General features: G+C 38.0%; 1 protein-coding gene across 1 annotated transcript in view; it reads left to right on the top strand.

Moving 5' to 3' along the window:
* Positions 1–18,087, top strand: part of PIGK (phosphatidylinositol glycan anchor biosynthesis, class K) — a 72,557-nt gene that overhangs the window by 40,032 nt on the left and 14,438 nt on the right. The window contains exon 10 of the mRNA XM_009884874.1: positions 9,374–9,449. Within this exon, the coding sequence (XP_009883176.1) occupies positions 9,374–9,449 (76 nt within the window). The remainder of the gene's footprint in view (positions 1–9,373; positions 9,450–18,087) is intronic.

Raw genomic sequence — 18,087 nt, 5'->3', positions numbered from 1 at the left:
CATTTTGTGCACTGGCAGGTGGTGTTGAATTGGTCTACGTAAAGATTGGGTACTGCTGATAAACTTTCAGTTATGAAAAATGAACAAGCTTGCTTTATACAGCTCAAAGTATAATTCTAATATGTACTGGTAGTAGTATTTAAACTGCATGTGTGATGTGGTGGCAGGGGAGGGTTTGGTCTTTTTTTCTTTGAGGTTTCTGTGAAATTCAGTCATGGGTTTCCAAACTGCTAGCGATAATAACCTGTGGGGTTTTTTAAACCACGATTTTAAACATTTTTCCATGCAATTAAGAAGGACTGGGTCCAAAGTAGAAATTTGCAGCCTCAGTTACTAGATACAGCACATACGCATTTCCAACTAGATTAAACGTTTGCTGAGCTAGGTGGGCGATGTTCTTTCCTGACTGGTTTGGACCATCAGTAAAAGCTCCTCTGATATTGCTGGACTTGTCTGTATAAACATGCCCTGAGTTTGGGAAATTTGACAAAGACACTTGTTCCTCCACCCCCCACCCCCCTCACCCCCCCAACCCTGCCTGCTGTGAGAATGAATTAACATTAAGCGATGAGTACCTACTTTTAGCTGTGGACTCAAATGGTGATTTTCAGTGATAGAGACTTAGCTGGTCTTTTTATCTCCAGGTTTTGATTAGCATTTTGTGCTTCAGCAGCATCATCATGTTGAAGTTTAAATTAATTCAAAAGAGATTTTCTAATTTACCTAAAATGTGGAATATTTGAGATAACAAAACGAAGCCCTACAGGTCATGTGTTTTCCAGTAGCAGCAAAGTCAGTTCTGCTTACTTAAGCTAATATTCTTTTTAATTCCTTTCCTGTGTCTTGCCTAAGTATAAAAATAGGAGCAGGAAGAACAGAGAGTCCCTTCAGTGACTAAACATATTTTAGCAAAAGTCATTGGCTAGAAAAGAGCAGAGAGATGATATTGGTCAACCTGTGTTAAAACACACTACAGACTTCCATTACCTCTTTTTAGAATCTTGGGATGGTTAAGCATATGTGGCTTGACAAAAGTTAATCACCTGAAATTCTTTAGATAAGAAATTATGTGTGGGTCACAGAAAGGCAGAGGAAACATTTGTTACAGTCTAGTTTTATCCAGTTTATGAAGCAACAGATTATAACTCAATGTGTCTGGCAGACTCTGGGAACACCAGCAGACCTCTTTATGATTGGGCCCAACAGAAATCACTGTGCATTCAGAGACTTAAGGTATTTTTTAAATTCCAGGAATAAGTCTGTACAACTAGTTTGGGTCAAAATCTTTCACATTTATTTGAAGAGATATGAATAGATTACAGAAAGTATTCTGCATTTCTAAAGCATAAAGTGATTTGCTACTTTATTCTACAGGAATATTTCTCTGTAAAGGCCAGCACAGTGAAGTAAAATGTTTTTTTTCTTTTCAATGCAAGTCATTAGCTTCCTTCTTCAGATAATTATAAATCTGATTGTGTCCAACATTGATTTAGTTTCTCAAAGCGTCAGAGATAATTTTTGCCTTCAATTAATTTTTTTTCCTTTATCTTCATATTGTATTGTTCATTTTTGTGCAATCGTTTTTTTAAACCATCTTTGATAGTAGGCCACCTGCTAGGTTCCACAAGCATCATGCGGTCACAACATTTTTGGACCAAAGAATCTTGGTGTGCTTGGCTGTACTTGTGAAATGCCTGCATATTTCCAATCTAGACATAGCTCCCTCCTCTCCTCATCTTTGAATATGCACTAATTGCTTACCCGTTCAAAGACATGACTTTCAGACTCCACAGCAATGAACTGCAAAAGATGCACATTAGCATTCTGCTAGACAGTCCTGCAAGGTCGCCCAAGGTAAGCTGCCAGCTGTCCAGCTTACCGAAGCTCAGCTCGGTACCATGGTAGGGAATGAAGTCGTTTGCATTATTAGGTATATCAGGTTTTTAGAGGGGGACATCCACACTCACCTGTGCAAAGGTTGCAGCAACAAAGTGTACACCGAATGCTTTCTTAAGTAGCCAAAAGACTTGTTTTGACTTTTTAACTGAAGAAACTGATTCCATGGAGGTGTTGTGAGGAATTTCCCTGGAATGATTATGCTCTCAAGTGTTTGCTTCTCTTCTTTGTGACTGTACTTGTGGTGAACATGCTTATAGGCAAATCCTGGATTTAAGAAAAGGATTGATTAGCACACTTTTTGGGGAAGAGCAGAGTTAACAATGATCTCATCTTTTCAAGCATGGGCATTTTCCGTGTACGTTAGTGCTTCTGTTGTTTAAATATACCCTATTCTTAAATATGTGTACCCTATTCTTAAATATGTGTGAAGTTAGGATTTAGCAGATAGATCGAGTACCTGGCGTTAATCCAAGGTCTAATTCTTAATCTTCTGTAGTATGGATATGGTAGATAAATTTCTCAATGGCCAATCTAAAAACTATTCACTCAAACCCGACATAGCCCATTTCAGCTTCTCTTTAATAGGAAACCTAATAACTTTTCCTGAGCGGTGCATAAAGCTCTGGTATTTTGTTTTCTTTTTATTGCCAGATGCAAGCGTGTTCATGTATTTACAGTCAATAAAGCTATCAGTGCTATACACAAGTTTAGATTAATAATTTCAACCTTTTGGTCTAGGGTGCCTGATTAAGGGCACTGCAGTGTTATTTGCATCCTTTGGTCACACTGACTGCCCGATCAGTTGCAGTATTCCTGCTTTTGAGCCATTTCTAGAAGTGGGACAATCTGTTCCAGTATTTTCATTCATACTGTTCAGAAGTTGTGTCAAACAAACCAGGCTGCACTTTAGGAGCAGTGTGAGTCGTATACATCTGTGGCAAATAAAGAAGGTAATCCCCAAACCCCTTTTTCCATAATGCTTTTTTTTGATATCCTCTTCTTTACCCTGTTCACATTCTGACTTTGATTTTTGTATGGTTTCCAAGAGAGGTGGTTGTATATTAGGACTTATCATAGAATTGTCTATGTTTGAAGGGACCGTTGAGATCATTGAGTCCAACCATCAACCTAACGCTGCCAAAACCACCACTAAACCATGTCCCTAAGCACCATGTCTACCTGTCTTTTAAATACCTCCAGGGATGGTGATTCAACCACTTCCCTGGGCAGCCTGTTCCAATGCTTGACAAACCTTTTGGTGAAGAAATTTTTCCTAATATCCGTCCTAAACCTGCCCTGGTGCAACTTAAGGCTATTTTCTCTTGTCCTATCACTTAATACTTGGGAGAAGAGACCAACCCCCACCTGTCCACAACCTCCTTCCAGGTAGTTGTACAGCGCAATAAGGTCTCCCCTCAGCCTCCTTTTCTCCAGGCTAGACAACCCCAGTTCCCTCAGCTGCTCCTCATAAGACTTGTTCTCCAGATCTCTCACCAGCTTTGTTGCCCTTCTTTGGACACGCTCCAGCACCTCAATGTCTTTCTTGTAGTGAGGAGCCCAAAACTGAACACAGTGTTTGAGTACAGGGGGACGATCACCTCCCTAGTCCTTCTCACCACACTATTCCTGATGCAGACCAGGATGCTGTTGGCCACCTTGGCCACCTGGGCACACTGATCATCAAGGATCGATAGTTTCAAAGAGGTGCAATACTACCTATGCATGGGTCGTATGCATGAAAGAATGTGTGAGCTGGCCAAACTATCAAATCTAGAGCCTGTATAGGAAGGAAGAAGTATTGGCCTCAGTCCTACAGCCTCGTATAATTAGGGAATGTTTATATTTGCACTGAGAGCCAGGTTTTATGGCCTGTCCTGTTATCTAGATTTTTCTCTCTTGAAGTGTCTTAACAGCCCATTTCTGCCATGAGCAAACCAGTTAGTGATCACATTGCTCTTTTTTTCTGTATTTTTGTAATACTTGCATGAGATAAAATGCATCTCTGCCCTAAAGCGGCTGCAGCTATTCTGTGTAGCAGACCGGAGGCTGGATTAGTGCTTGTGGCAAAATGTGCCACCTTTTGATGCTAGGGATTTATTTTTCTTTAGCAAAGGTTGACTCTCTCAGGATTTTTCCCGTAAGAGCGAGCATGCAAATATAAATAACAAATAAGATTTTTCACTAAATATCTTGACACATTTTACTGGATTTAGATTCACTTTCCACAGTTTCTGTTTCATGCATACTTTCCTTCATCTAAGAGCAGTCACAGTGGCAGTATAAAAATAACTTTTAAATTGAATTTTTCAAGATCCTCCTCTTCTGCTATCTCTTACTGCTTCCCACTTCTCTTCTGATTTTATGTTTCTTTCTAGTCTTCTCCCTGAAAATCAAGATCTCCTTATGCTTTGCATTACCAGCTGTCAGGTGTGATGCTGTATTTGCTGCTATGCCACTGCGCTAGCTTGCTGTGGCACCATTGGCACCACTCTGCTGTCATGCTCAATTGAGACAGAAAGGACCATTTCTTACTGGAAAATTAATTCATGAAAAACTACTTCTGTTTTTGCAATAGAATTGTTTTGAAAGAAATTAAACATACAAGGAAATTGGTATTACAACAAAATAAGCCCTTAATTTTCTAAAGGTTTAAGTGTCAAAGACAAAGCAACTAAACAGTGAGGCCAACTAATTTTGTGAAATTACAGACTCAAACTGCCACATGGAATTTGAGCACAAATTCCATCAAGAGATTAGGGGTGTTTTGTATTTTTTTTTTTTTTCCCTGACATAGCTGGTTTTGAGCAAAAGGGAATGCCACCCCAGGCATCTGGGAGTTATCTCTGGAAGGAGAGTAGTAACTGATTTACTTGTGTCCCTCTGTGAAAGGGAGAGGCAAGGTCAGGATGATGGTAATGGAGATGATCTTTCTGCTGACCTGTTCTATTCCCCCACCTTGCAAAAAGGGAGGAAGTAGAGCATCCTCTTGTCTGTTGACCTTTTTCTCTTCTCTACTCATGGCCTTTCTATCCCTTATGCTTTTTAGAAGAGGATTGCCTTTTACAGGTAATTCAGCCAGTCTAGGAGGCCCAGTGTTAGTGGGCTACTAGTCTGAGGGCTAGTGTAAAATGAAGTAGCAGTTTTGCAGCAAGCTTCTTTCTCCTCGGTACTAACTGTCCTGACGGTGGCTTTTACTTGATCCACTTGCAAAACCGACCAAGCTAACTGATATAATTTTCTTAAAGGCAGAATAGGAGGCTGCTGCTGTGCTTGTGGATTAGGCAGGCTGATGTACTGTCTTGCAGTCACATGTGATGTTTAATTGTTAGCACAATCTGGGATACTTCTTTGGCTCACACCAGCTAGCGCTTTCCTGGACAATGTTTGTATGTGGTTCAGGGCATGGCACGTGCCTGGAGTGGCCAGGTTTGGGTGCAGCTCCTGCTTTGGGGGAGAGAATTCAGCCCTGTAGTTGTGAGCTACATCGTGTTGCTTGATCCTACTGGCAGCGAGCTGTCTCTCTTCTTATTTAAAAGACTGTTTAAAATATAGCCTCTGTGCCCACTTGCAGGGGATTTTAGCTGTTTCTGGCCTTTTCTCAGGACAGACAAGTCCTGACTTTACTCCTGTTGTTGGAGCTTTCATGATGGGTGCTGTTTCATAGAAGCCTTTCATATGCAGTGTTTCATCCTCTGTTGCTTACAGGACACCAATTTCTTGTTGCATCACCGGTTTTCACCTTTGTTAGAAAGAATGGTTGCACAACAGGTTTTTTGGTAAGAAAAAAGAAGCAGAAGGAAATTTAGAGGAGGTTGCCTCATACCTGTTATACAAATGTTTAGACCAATAAACTAGTGCTTGCTCTGAGAAATTAAAAATGAGATCTATGGAGCCTTCATAATAATATGATTCTCTTCAAAAGAGTTTATATTGCTTACATCTGTTAAAACAAATACTGAAAGTGCTATTGCTAACTGACATAGTTATGCTGGTAGAACTTTGCATTCTGGACGTTTTTAAGTACTTTGAAGCTTAAAACTGGCTTCCAAACTGACTACATGTAAGTACTTGAAAACTGAGACCTGGGAGGTACCTCTGTCATAAAGTTCTATTTCTGTCACAAGTATCATCACTTCATAGGAAAATTAAAAAGATAAATCAAGCAAAAATGTGGATTTTCCCTCACAAAATTTTTACCTTTTTTTTTTTTAAATACAACATAACTTCTAGGGGTTATTCCCTTTTCTAGCTAAAAGGAATGTCACTAGTATTAGATGCTTTTAATTTTCTACTGTGTAAATAGCTATGAACAGTGAATGTAATAACAGTTCAAATCTGACTCTTGGTCAGAACCATAAGTAGAAGCGGATGAGAATAACCCTAGAAAAATATGTGTTGAAATATTCTGATAGTTGATCAAAGAAGATAAAAGAGCTGGGAACAAAGCGTTCAGGAAAACCTTTGTGAAGCCATATTTATGCTTATGAATTTAAGAAAAAAAAAATCAGTCATGGTCAGTGAGAACTTGCTCATGTTTTAGGTTGGCTCAATGATCTGCATATCCTTCTCACAGTTAATTTTTGTTAGGTGGATCTGAGTGAATGGTACTAGGAGGAGGTGGTATGTTCTTTCATTTGACAAAATGCCATGCAGTGGCTTTAGATGCAGTATCTAACATGAAGGCCGCTATTATTGTCAAATTTGCAAAGATCATTTACTGTGGTTATTCTTGCATTTTATTTAGTACCCTCAATTGCCCTAAGTTTATTGATACTCTGTTTTGTCGTACCTGCTAGTTCAAGTTAATGACTTGCTCCAGGTAGAGGATATAGTTGGGCAATATTTCATACAGCTTTTTTTTGTCATGAGTGTTGAGCCTCCATGCTTTAATTTATGCAGTTTAATATAAAAGATAGAGATACATGGCCATCCAGTTGAGGAGGCTTATCTGCAGGAGAGAAGAATCAAAACTCTCTTTTGTAGGCTTGACAGCTAGTACATCACTAAGCAAAAATTTTGAGAGAACACTTCTGAACTTTTGTTCCAAAATATCTGTGTCTGTGCGTGTATACATATTATAGTCTAGGTACATAGGTGTAGACAAGTGTATGTATATAGATAGGTGCACATTACAATATAATCTCTTATAATTTATATATATAAAAAATGTAGTGTAGTTCAATTGATTTTTTTCAGAAAGTAAATTTAGAAAAAACTAAAAAACAGTCTTCCTTGGTGTTGAAAGACTCCTATCAGCCTAATTTCAATGTAAATCTAATTACTTTAAAATTCGTGTTTATACTATTCTACCCGCCCTGTTTTTTTAGTAAAGCTTCCTAAGGCTCAAAATTATCTTGATAATTTTTCTCTTTTTTTAATCCTTTGACATTTGAAGAAAGGTCTTTTTTTTCTGTAATTGACAAGGAAGGTGTTTGAATATGCAAGGGAATGCTGAATTTGTCTAGAAAGAAAACATTGCCAAATGTACAAAGTCGTTAATAGAACAGACAAGCCTTTTTTTTTTTTTTTCCCTCTGCTAACATTCAGTCTGTAGTAATTGTAGCTGTTACTTGCAACGTCAAGTATTTAATTTTGACATTTGAGATACTGGGTTTTGGTTTTCGTTTTCTTTTCCACGTTTGCAGTGTCCCTGAAAAGACTGCAGAGATAAGTGTTCAAGATAAAGATGAGTATTTGTTCTGTGTGCAGTGGTTTCATATCTAGAGGTATGGCTAAGAAGTGGGTTTATATAGCTAGTATCCATAAATAAAGGTGTCATGTCAGCTAACAGTGTCCCAGCAGAACAGAAGTCATCTCAAATTCACAGTGACTCTGGGTAGCTAAGTAGGCAGTGGTACGTTTGCCAGTCAGGACTCCGCAAATGATAGGAAGTAGAAAGGAAATGAGTGGAAAGGTTCCTTCTGCACACCGCAGTGGAGTTGCGGAGCTCGCTCTGAGCTCTGATGGTTGTGTTGGGCTATAACAGCAGTATATTTCATGTTACGAGTACAAATTCATCATTGTCATAATAGTTCAAAACCTCTAAAAACCATATGAGTAAATGAACTGTCAGTAGACTGGCTTCAGTAGTTCAGAGCTTGCATATGTAATTTTTCTTAAGTACATTAAGCTGTTCTAGACAGGCTGTCACTATGATCTTTGAAATATTGCCACGTTTCTTTTGTTCTCTGCTTTTAAATTTCTAAGACAGTGAGACTTTCATACTTCCTCATACTCTGTTCATTACAGGTTTCTAGGTATTCAGGCACTTACTTGCAGCTTAAAAACATTCCAAACCACAACATACATTCAGAAATGGGAAAGGGAAGAGATGTGCATTTATTGTCTTCTCTTTTGCCACAGTCTGTTGATGCCCAGCGCAGAGTCTAAGCCTGTAGTTTCTGGCTCTTACCTGGCAGCCAGTAGGCAGGTAAATTAACCCAGCAAACATGTATCATTTTTTACTAGAATGGGTATAAGGTAGTAATTTGAACCCGGAAAATAATGTCTTGGCCGCAGTTTTTGTCTGAAGGTAATTCTGCTTAAACTTTGTAGAAAGGCATTGTTTTCTTAGGGATCTTTTTTTTCCCCTTCACTTCTTGTCATACTACTCAAATTCCTATATTCAGAACTCTTCAGAAAGATTGAGGAATGACTGATGAAAGCCTTCAATGATACTTTGAAAATGTAGCACATGCTGTGTAGTTCCAGTAGAAGAAAGCAGTATGGTCGAAGGGTTTAAAACATGCTTTCATATTAATGTACTATAATTTAAATATTCTTTTAAGAGACTGCTTATGGATTCTAAATGTTCAGTTGCAACTACAGTTTATTTGAAGTTTAAAGGGTTATGATGCATTTTCTTTGTGAAGTATTCTATTCTTTTTGTTCATGCTCGTTCTTTCGTTTATTTGAAACCAGTAGTACACACTACTGTGCTGGCAAATGCACAAATATTTGTGGTGTTGAACTTCTACCACAGCTGAACATGATGTGCACTTGCAGCAAAAATGGGAAACAGTGAATAACCCCTCTTCCCTTTTGAGGTGGTCATATTTGAATTATGTTGGCAGGATTGAGTGAAGCAGCTTGTATTGTTAATGGTGCTGAATCTGCTCTGTAAACGCGTAAGACTTTTCCTGTGGGGATTTCAGTCCAGCTTTCACCTGCGCTTTGTTCATCTAAAACTAAATTTAAAGGTTTCTGCTGCTAAATTTGTGTTTTATGTACTTTGGTCAGAGAAGAATATCCACAAGGTTACACACTTCTGTTTACTATGAATTTATTTTCACTCAACTTTGTAAGAAATACATTCAATTAAGGTCTTAAAATACGCTTTTTCTTCATCTTAAGCAAAGTAATCTCCCAGATACTACACATTTAAATGTAATGTATCTGAAAATCTTAAATTTCAGTAATTTAACTTGGTAAAATTGAACTAACTTTGATAAATGTTAACTTCATTTCTTCCCAGGCTTCCAAAGGACGAATTGGCAACAGAGCCACTAAAATATGCTGAACAGCTTCCTGTAGCTCAGATAATACACCAGGTATGTCTTTCTATTTTAAGGATTTGCTTTGAGAATAAACAACATCTGTAATACTTAAACTGCTTTTCTAGGTCATACAGAATCAATGTCCTCATGTTGGAAGTACGTAAAAACAACCTACTCTTGTTCCGGTGACAACTATTAAATTATAAAAGTCTTATTCTGAACATGGCTACGAAAAGATGTGTGCAGTATGACACAGTTGACACTTCAGAGGTTGCTGTTAAAATTGTGTGTCTACTGATATAAAAGGAAAAAAAATCCATTAATATATTCCAGTTTGCTTCTTGACCTAAATCATATTCCCCTTCCTGAAAAAGCAGCCAAAGTATAGAATCATTATTATGGAATAATAATCATGACGAGTTGAATAGGGAAAACAATCTCCCCTCCTAATACAGCTCTGAATGAGGTGTTAGCACTATTTCTATTTCTAACTATAACAGTGTCATCATACTGTTTGCTTTGCACAGGGTTTTTTGTTCGCTTTTTGTTTTGCACTGTAAAACCCCCCAGATTGAGATTTTGCCCAGATTGTGCTTTCTAACTGTGTCTTCATTTGAAATCAATGCTCTTCCATTGATTTAGGTAACCAAATGAGGCAGGATGTGGACATCTGAGCTGGGATTGAATAGCAGGCTGCAGTTTTTATTATGACGTGTATTTGGGTTTTTTTACAATTTATGGCAAGGAAGATCTTTTCTGTGCAGAAAACTCTATTCTCCCTTCTTACTCTTTTCTCAAAGTTCAACATCTGATTGGAATCTTCTCCAAAAAAAAATTACTTTTTAACTTAGTAGATGCAAGTCCTGCTTCACAGAATCACAGAATGGTCAGGGTTGGAAGTGACCTCTGGAGATCGTTTAGTCCAACCCCCCTGCCAGAGCAGGGTCACCCACAGCAGGTTGCACAGGATGGTGTCCAGGCGGGTTTTGAATGTCTCCAGAGTCGGAGACTCCACCACCTCTCTGGGCAGCCTGTGCCAGGGCTCTGTCACCCTCAAAGTAAAGAAGTTCCTCCTCATGTTAAGACGGAACTTCCTATGTTCAAGTTTGTGCCTGTTACCTCTTGTTCTGTCACTGGGCACCACTGAAAAAAGACTGTTCCCATCCAGCTGGCACCCTCCCTTTAAGTATTTATAAGCATTAATAAAATCACCCCTCAGTCGTCTTTTCTGCAGACTAAAAAGACCCAAGTCCCTCAGCCTTTCCTTATAAGAAAGATGCTCCAGTCCCCTCATCATCTTTGTAGCCCTTTACTGGACTCTCTCCAGCAGTTCGCTGTCCTTGAACTGGGGAGCCCAGAACTGGACACAGTACTCCAGATGTGGCCTCACCGGGGCAGAGTAGAGGGGGAGGATAACCTCCCTTGTCCTGCTGGCCACACTCTTCATGTCCCTCTTCAGGGACAGGTAACTATAGAGTCAACCTAGTCAAGAGTGACTAGGTCAGATTACTGTTTTCCTAGTGGTACTTTGGCAGTATGAAATCTTTCAGGTTAGGTATACTCTGAAAGTTGGAGAAGATAAGGACAGTTCATTGTGGGAAACAAAACGATACAGTCCATTCACTGCCTTGAGATAAGGAAAACTTCCAACTTGAAAACTGGGACGTGACGTTGATCAGGGTAACAATAGCCAGATAGACAATGTGAGATAAAGCTGTGGTTTCAGACTGGGCTGGTTTTGAACGCTTAAAGATCAACAGGAACAAATAAAAGTCCACTAAATGTCAAAGTTGCTTACAAAATCCTGTTAGTATTAATTACATTTATTATTGTAGATCTTTCCAAATACCTTTGTCAGTCAGTGTTTTTAAGCAGTTGAGTCACACGCTGCAGGCAGTGCTGGTTTTACCTTAAAGGAAACATAAGCTTTATTTAAAAATTTTGAAGTGTACAGGTCTTTTCTGAGAGATGTAAACACAAGGGATTTTCAAACTTTTGGCTGAAATCTGCACCTCCGGGAAGAATCTCTGAGTTCAGAACATGGAAGATTGGAAATCGGGACCAGTTTGTATGTCAGGAACTCCCTGGTGTTGTCAGAGCTTCAAATGACCCAACAGCCTGCAAATGTCACATTTAAAATTCTGTCTTCATGCCTGACTCTCAGCATAAATGAATTAAACAGCAGAGCAGGCAGCCAGTCAATATGTTCTTAACAGTGAGAGTGAGCAATGAAACAGTTTGGGGGTTGTTTGGAATCAGTAAATAGAAACTGCACGGAATGGCTCACCTAGAGGAAAATCTCAAATAGGAAACAGAATTAACCTTTAAGATGGTCGACCAGACGAAATGTCATAGTAATATTTTTACAACATTAGGTGCATAATAACCACAGAGGGTTCATTTGGCTACTGTGTGTTATGCTGCGATAGAATATTGCACTGTGGGAAAGGCAGAAATTTGTTTTTATGTACTCTTATCTGTTTGCTATACCAAATTTACCAGTAGTAAAGAGCTGTGGTCCACGCAAGGCAGCAAAGCAAACCCAACAGAACTGCAAATGTCTTTGATGTAGAGAAACAGAATAAAATGAGTGTTGTTTAGCTATCATGTCAGGCAGTCGGGCATCATGCCCTTGTTCTGTACGATTGTGATGCCCTTTTTGAGCCTCGAGGAGCTGTAATCAGCTAAGCGTACTCTGCATCGGTGTCCTGGTGAATTAGCTCTGCAAAGATGATAATGTGTCGTTTCTGAGGGACCTGTGACAATTGGGACATGTAGTGCAAGGGCCATGTTAAGTTTATCTGAACAAATACTTTTTACTTTAAGAAAAAAGGAATAAATTACAAGAAAGCAAAAATAGCGCGAGTAAAACCAGTGAATAGTGTTTGTGGTGTTATGACGCGTTATCCAAATGGGTAATCACTGTGTTTAGTGTGTGCCGTTGCTGTTGTTTCTATAATGCATGTAAGATTTCTCTTATGTAAGACCATGTTTTGTTTACCTCCAGGCAGAAATAAAGGTATCAGTAAATGTATATTTATAGCATAAATATACACTAAAACTTCACAGTGGTAGACAGGTATCCTAAATTGGTATAATGCCAAACTACATTTTAATTGTAGTTAGTAGCCAACATGGCTGCTAATTCTATCCAAATTGCACTGTAAATCCTGAACACTACTAAAAGTCTACATGGTTTTCTTGGGCATTTACATGTTATTTCTAACATTCTCTTCAGTACTTTATCTCTGGTATTTTAAAAAATATTATATTAATGAACAGAAATAACCTTTTGATTTCTAATCTTATTATTCCACAAGAAAATTTCAGACTTGCTACATCCTAAACTATTTAATGAAAGGAGACCCGGAATCTGATTTTGGGATTGTTCTTAAACTTCCCAGCACTAGTAATTATTTATTATTACGGCATTATAAAAACAAAAGAATAACAAGTCTATAAAGTTCACAGTTCCAATTCTGAGAAATATGTTATATTTAATGCATTATACCATGGTTAATTAAAAAGACAAATGTGAAGAAATGAAAATAAATAGCAGAATGAAAACAAATATTAACGTTTAAGCTACCAGTTTTTAGACTTGCACCAAAATCAGGAATTTGTAAATAAAGTAGCTTTCTCCATTTTCAAAAACGAAAAGGAAACATGTTTGCTTTTAACTGAAATAAAAACACAATAGTGCTTGGTAAAGGAATGCAGTCATTAATACAAACTTCTAAAATCGCAAAAGTGAAGCTTTCAGAGGAGTACACACAGATGACAGTCTTTTTAATGAGGTTCTTTGTGTACAGCCCTGCATACTATACTGCTACTTAGAATCAGTTTATGAACAGTAGGGTCAAAAAAAAAAAGGAGAAAAAAGAGAGAGTACGTTAGTTCTGCACTTGTCTTTAGTTGAAACGGGTCTGGTGAAAGAACAGGAGAAACGGCATTTGAGAAGATTGTTTTCATTTATCATAAAAGATAGTCATTGCTGGCCTTCCAATTCCACAAGGTATTTTAATAAAAGTACCTAACTTTAGGGCCAGTGCTCATGCTCTGAATGTCACTATGTGTTAATATATTTTGCCTAACTGGGATTTAGGGTATTGAAGAGACTTAGATTGTTACAGGTGTCTTACTGATGGAAGAATGTTTTATTGATGAAAGGCACATTTCAGTGGATAAATGCCAGATCTCGTGATGCTGTTATAATTGAAAACAAAGTGAAACAGCAAATTCAAGCCACGATCAAGTTGCATACTTATTTTAGTCCATTGTAAAATATTGAGCAGATAAATTAACATGCTGTTAAAACAGGATGGTATTTCAGGAAACTAACCTCCAGCCCATCATGGTGATTGCACAGTTTACTTAAAATTTGACATGGCTTACAATCACACATTTACTTAAAAATAAAGAGTTCCTAGGTGTTTTCTCATGTAGGGGAATGCATGGGGGAATGTTAGATATAATTTCTAATTAAATTATTGAGCTTACTTTTGGAGGTACGTGTTAAGTTTGTTTTGTGGAGTTTTTAACTAGTGCATTTCTGTAGCCTCTCTGTAGAAGCCTTAGTGGAAAATGCCTTCTGTAATCTCAGGAGAGTACTGGGAGATCATGCTAACCCTGTTGTGTAAATATGTCTCTCTATTCCAGATTCCAGTTGAGCTACTCACGTGATCGCCATTAGCTTTGCTGAGTTTAGACTCAGAGGATGTTGGGGAGTTGCCACGTTCAATCTAGTTTGAGGGTATTGACTGCACTCCACAATTAAATTAACTGAGAAATTTAAGAAAGAAGATGGGAGAGGGATCTCCATAGTTACAGATGGACAGGCTGATGGTCATCAGAGATGACTGTAGAGTTGCAGTTCTGTATCAAGGCTTGCAAGAAGGTCTTTGTTTCCATAATTTCTGTGCCTCTGTAACAAGTTTGCCCCCCCCCCCTCTTTTGCTTTGAAGATTAGTTTTTATTCATTCTTGGGACCTTATTCTCACATAGTAGAGGAGTGTTAGTTTATTGCATTTGTTGATGCTATTCTTGTTTCACGCTGATTTAATTGAGAGAGGTTTTCTTTAGCAGCATTTGGCAGAAATTGTTGAAATAGTATTAAGAAAATAGAACACACCATGTTGTATAGATTTTTTTGAAGTATTTTTTGATTATCTATAACACAACAATTTTAGCTCTCAGACTTAAATGTTTTCACAAACATTAAATTAAAGTGGTTTTATGTGGCTTACAATCTTTGTGAAATGCTCGATATGAAAATTAACCTGTCACATACCGACAGAGTCTTGAAAGCATAACTTTAAAATTTAGGTATCACACTGGTGCTTTGCCCCTCACCTCGTAGCTGCCCGATAGCAGTTGTTACGTTTCCAGGGTGGCCTCTCGTACTCAGGCTATGTCTGTTCTGATGGTGAAGTCATCCTATTTATGCTTTATATTTTTATATAATTATATGCTTTATATTTTATGCTTTATATTTTATATATTTATGCTTTATATTTTATTCCTATTTATGCTTTATAAAAACCCCTGGTGGTGTTCCAAACTTTGGTCAAGTGTGCAAGGTGTTTAATAGCACAGATTTTTATTTTTTTTTAATGCAGACAGTAATTTTGGTTTAGGGATAATAATTTATTAAACGCTTTAAAGTACTTTGATAAGCGATACTTGCATTTTACCGTGTCTTAACAGGCTAAGAGGTTCAGAAGCAACTTGTGATACTTAAGTGTGTCAGGTTGGATGTGTAAAGTTTTAGACACAGATATTTATACATTCTCTGAAAATCCATCCCTGCAGCAGTGTTTGAAAATAAATTTAAAGAATAACTTGCTTTTTAAAACTCTGGTCATAGTATTCAACTAGATGATGGCAGAGATAAAACATGACCTTTCACCAAAAGGTCCAAATTTTGCTGTACCTGTTAGCACAGACACAGGTCTTTTCAGGAATGCTTTTCTTTGTCAGAACAGTATTTTTTCAGGATGACTGAAAATTGAATTTTTCATATCAAAGATTAGAAAGTGCTCTCACTTTTTAATTCAATTTTATTTTAACAAAATACATTACATGGCTACCCAGCAAAAAGCCTTGTGGCATGTCACCTTACAGTAGGACACCTGCCTAGTCAGGCTTTACTTTTGGAGTTCTGAGCAACATACTGGAGACAGTGTTGTCCCCTTACCACTGTTACTTCTTATGGCCACTTTGGAGTATTTGGAGAACAGCAGTCTGTTCTGGCATGTTCATGTCTATCTTCTCCAGACTAGAGGTGAGAAAAGCTGTTTCTGATGCATGTCATGGAAATCTGTCGACATCCTCTTCATCACCAGCTGACCTAAAGTCCTTTTTGGGGTTCAGTCATTCTGACTGTATTCATGTGCAGAACTAAACCCGGGTGTGCTGTATACCTTTGCTGAACCAGCCTGTCTTCCTCTAGGGCACTTGGGCTGTATAGGAGTTAGAAATTAATGTGTTTTACACAGATTGTTTTGGGTTTTTTGCAATTTCTTTTCTGTATTAAACATATGTTTGTGAATTGTGTAACCTATAGGTGGTTTGCCTGCATTTTATAACTCTCATGGAAGTGGTCTCAAGTGAAATCATGACTGGATGTTATCCAGTAAATAAGAACTTGCTTCTTTCTCTAAATTATATACAGTAAGTGGATTTAGTTTCTCTCACTGGTGCGTAAGTTGGAGATGATTTAAATTCTTCTGGCTTGCTTTGAATTGAATGGTCCCTAGTAGAAAACTGTGCTCAAAAGGAGCAAAACAAACTTTCTGTGAAAACCTATTGCTGCGTGGTCTAGCCAACCACCAAACCAAGTATCTCACAGAGCAGCAAAGATACTCCTGGCAACACTGTGTGCTACTTGGTGCATGTAGGTGCTTTGAAGTTCACTCCCTAATATTTCTTCTAATATTAAGGTTGATTAAAAAAATTGTGAGTAGCCAGTCGTGCTGTGTGTATGAGTCACGTAATGTATGCAATGTGTACCTTTAAATCCAGAGAACGAGTGCTTAATTATTTTGATAGTGCTGTTTCTATAAGTAATAAATTAAGAAAGGAGTAGTCCCCTGTTTCTCTGACTCACTGCAAGAAATCACCAAACACATTCTTGACTTGGTTGTAGCTGGTACAGATCTTTTACTGGCAAAATATTAAACCAGAAGCATTTTCAGGCATTTTTTCATCTAGTGGACTACTGCAGAGTCAGTAGTGGTCTTCAGCACCCTCATATGTAAGCTGGTAGTCCACACAAACAGTCAGATTGTCTCTCTTTGTGTTTTTTTTTTCTTACTGAGAAATTAAGTAGCCTCATGAAATCTCGTTAAAAAAAAAAAAAAGTTGTAACACTCCTGAAATAGAGCATATTTCTGAGTGTAGCATAAAATATTTTAGTAAAAGATTTAAACTCTTATTTTTTTATTTGCTGTTCTTTTTCTCATCAGGGCTTTCTGATCACAGAAGACAATGTGGAGTTAGCATAAATTAGTGATGATCTATTTTTACCGTCAAGGCACAGCTGCTTTTGTTTTGTTGTGTTTTTCATCTGAGCGTGAGGGAAACCCTCTGGAAGCAGAGACCTAGTAAAGCAGCTTCTTTTCTTCCATCTTCCCGTTAAAGGACTGTTGTGGGTGATTACTCTCTGGCTATCCAGCATCATTATTTTACTGTTTCTCAACCACAGGGAAGGTTCTGCGTCTTTATCAATTTCTTAAGTTGAAATATTAGATGGAAGCTCTTCTCTTAGTCTTCAAGACACAATGAAGATAAGCATCTTAGAATTATTTTTCTTTCAAATGCTGCCTTCCAAATCTTAAAAATTTAGCAGTAATTATGAGGAACTTCATTTCTGTAAGGACAGACTACCAAAATATTCATGCATGGGGAACTCTTCTTTTGTCTGCGCACAACACTGCTTGGCAGAGCCAGAAAAGAAGCATGAGTGGTTTTTGTTGCTGACTGAGCATTACAGGGGAACTGAATGTAGTATTAAATTCTTCCAATTATAGCTGAATACAATGGTTTGAATAACTAAATGCATTGAAAGGTATCTTGCATGAGGAACCTGAACAGTCAGTTTGTGGGGTTCTTGTTTTTAACTGTTTCCTACTAGAAGTACCACACTGAACATTTTCTGTAAGCCAAGAAAAGGAGACTTTGCTGTGGTGCGTTCCAGCTGCCCAGAGACACTGGAGAGGGAGGATGGTAGCTTTTTCTTGCCAGAAATGTTGCATGCATGGTCCATCATTTCTTCCTTGTTTATGCATTAAAACGTGTAACTTTACCTCCTTCCTTGCATTTTTTTTTAAAACGATACCAAAGTACATTTTAAAAACAATGAAAAAATTATGTTTTTTTCCTATTACACAGCTCTGCTAAGAACAGTTAGTTGAACAGTTATCAAAATGGTCTGTTTGATGCTTGCCTGAGCATCAGTAGGGTCCAGTCTCTGCTGTCATGTCTTGGAATGTGAATTTATCACTTCTTCACAGAACTGGCATCCAGCAAGATGACGGTAGCCCCTAGACCGTGTTCTCCCTCAAAGATAGTCACCTCTTCGGGGAGGTGCAATAGCAGAGATGGATGCAACTGATGCAGTGTTTCCAAAATGACCATTTTAGGCTGTACAGATCCTGCAGTTTGGACAAAGAAGTACAGCACCAAACTGTTC

The sequence above is a fragment of the Charadrius vociferus genome, unplaced genomic scaffold (assembly GCF_000708025.1).
Source record: "Charadrius vociferus isolate BGI_N301 unplaced genomic scaffold, ASM70802v2 scaffold163, whole genome shotgun sequence".
Classification (NCBI taxonomy): domain Eukaryota; kingdom Metazoa; phylum Chordata; class Aves; order Charadriiformes; family Charadriidae; genus Charadrius; species Charadrius vociferus.
Note: the sequence above shows the minus strand (reverse complement) of the source record. Positions and strands in the feature narration are given on the sequence as shown.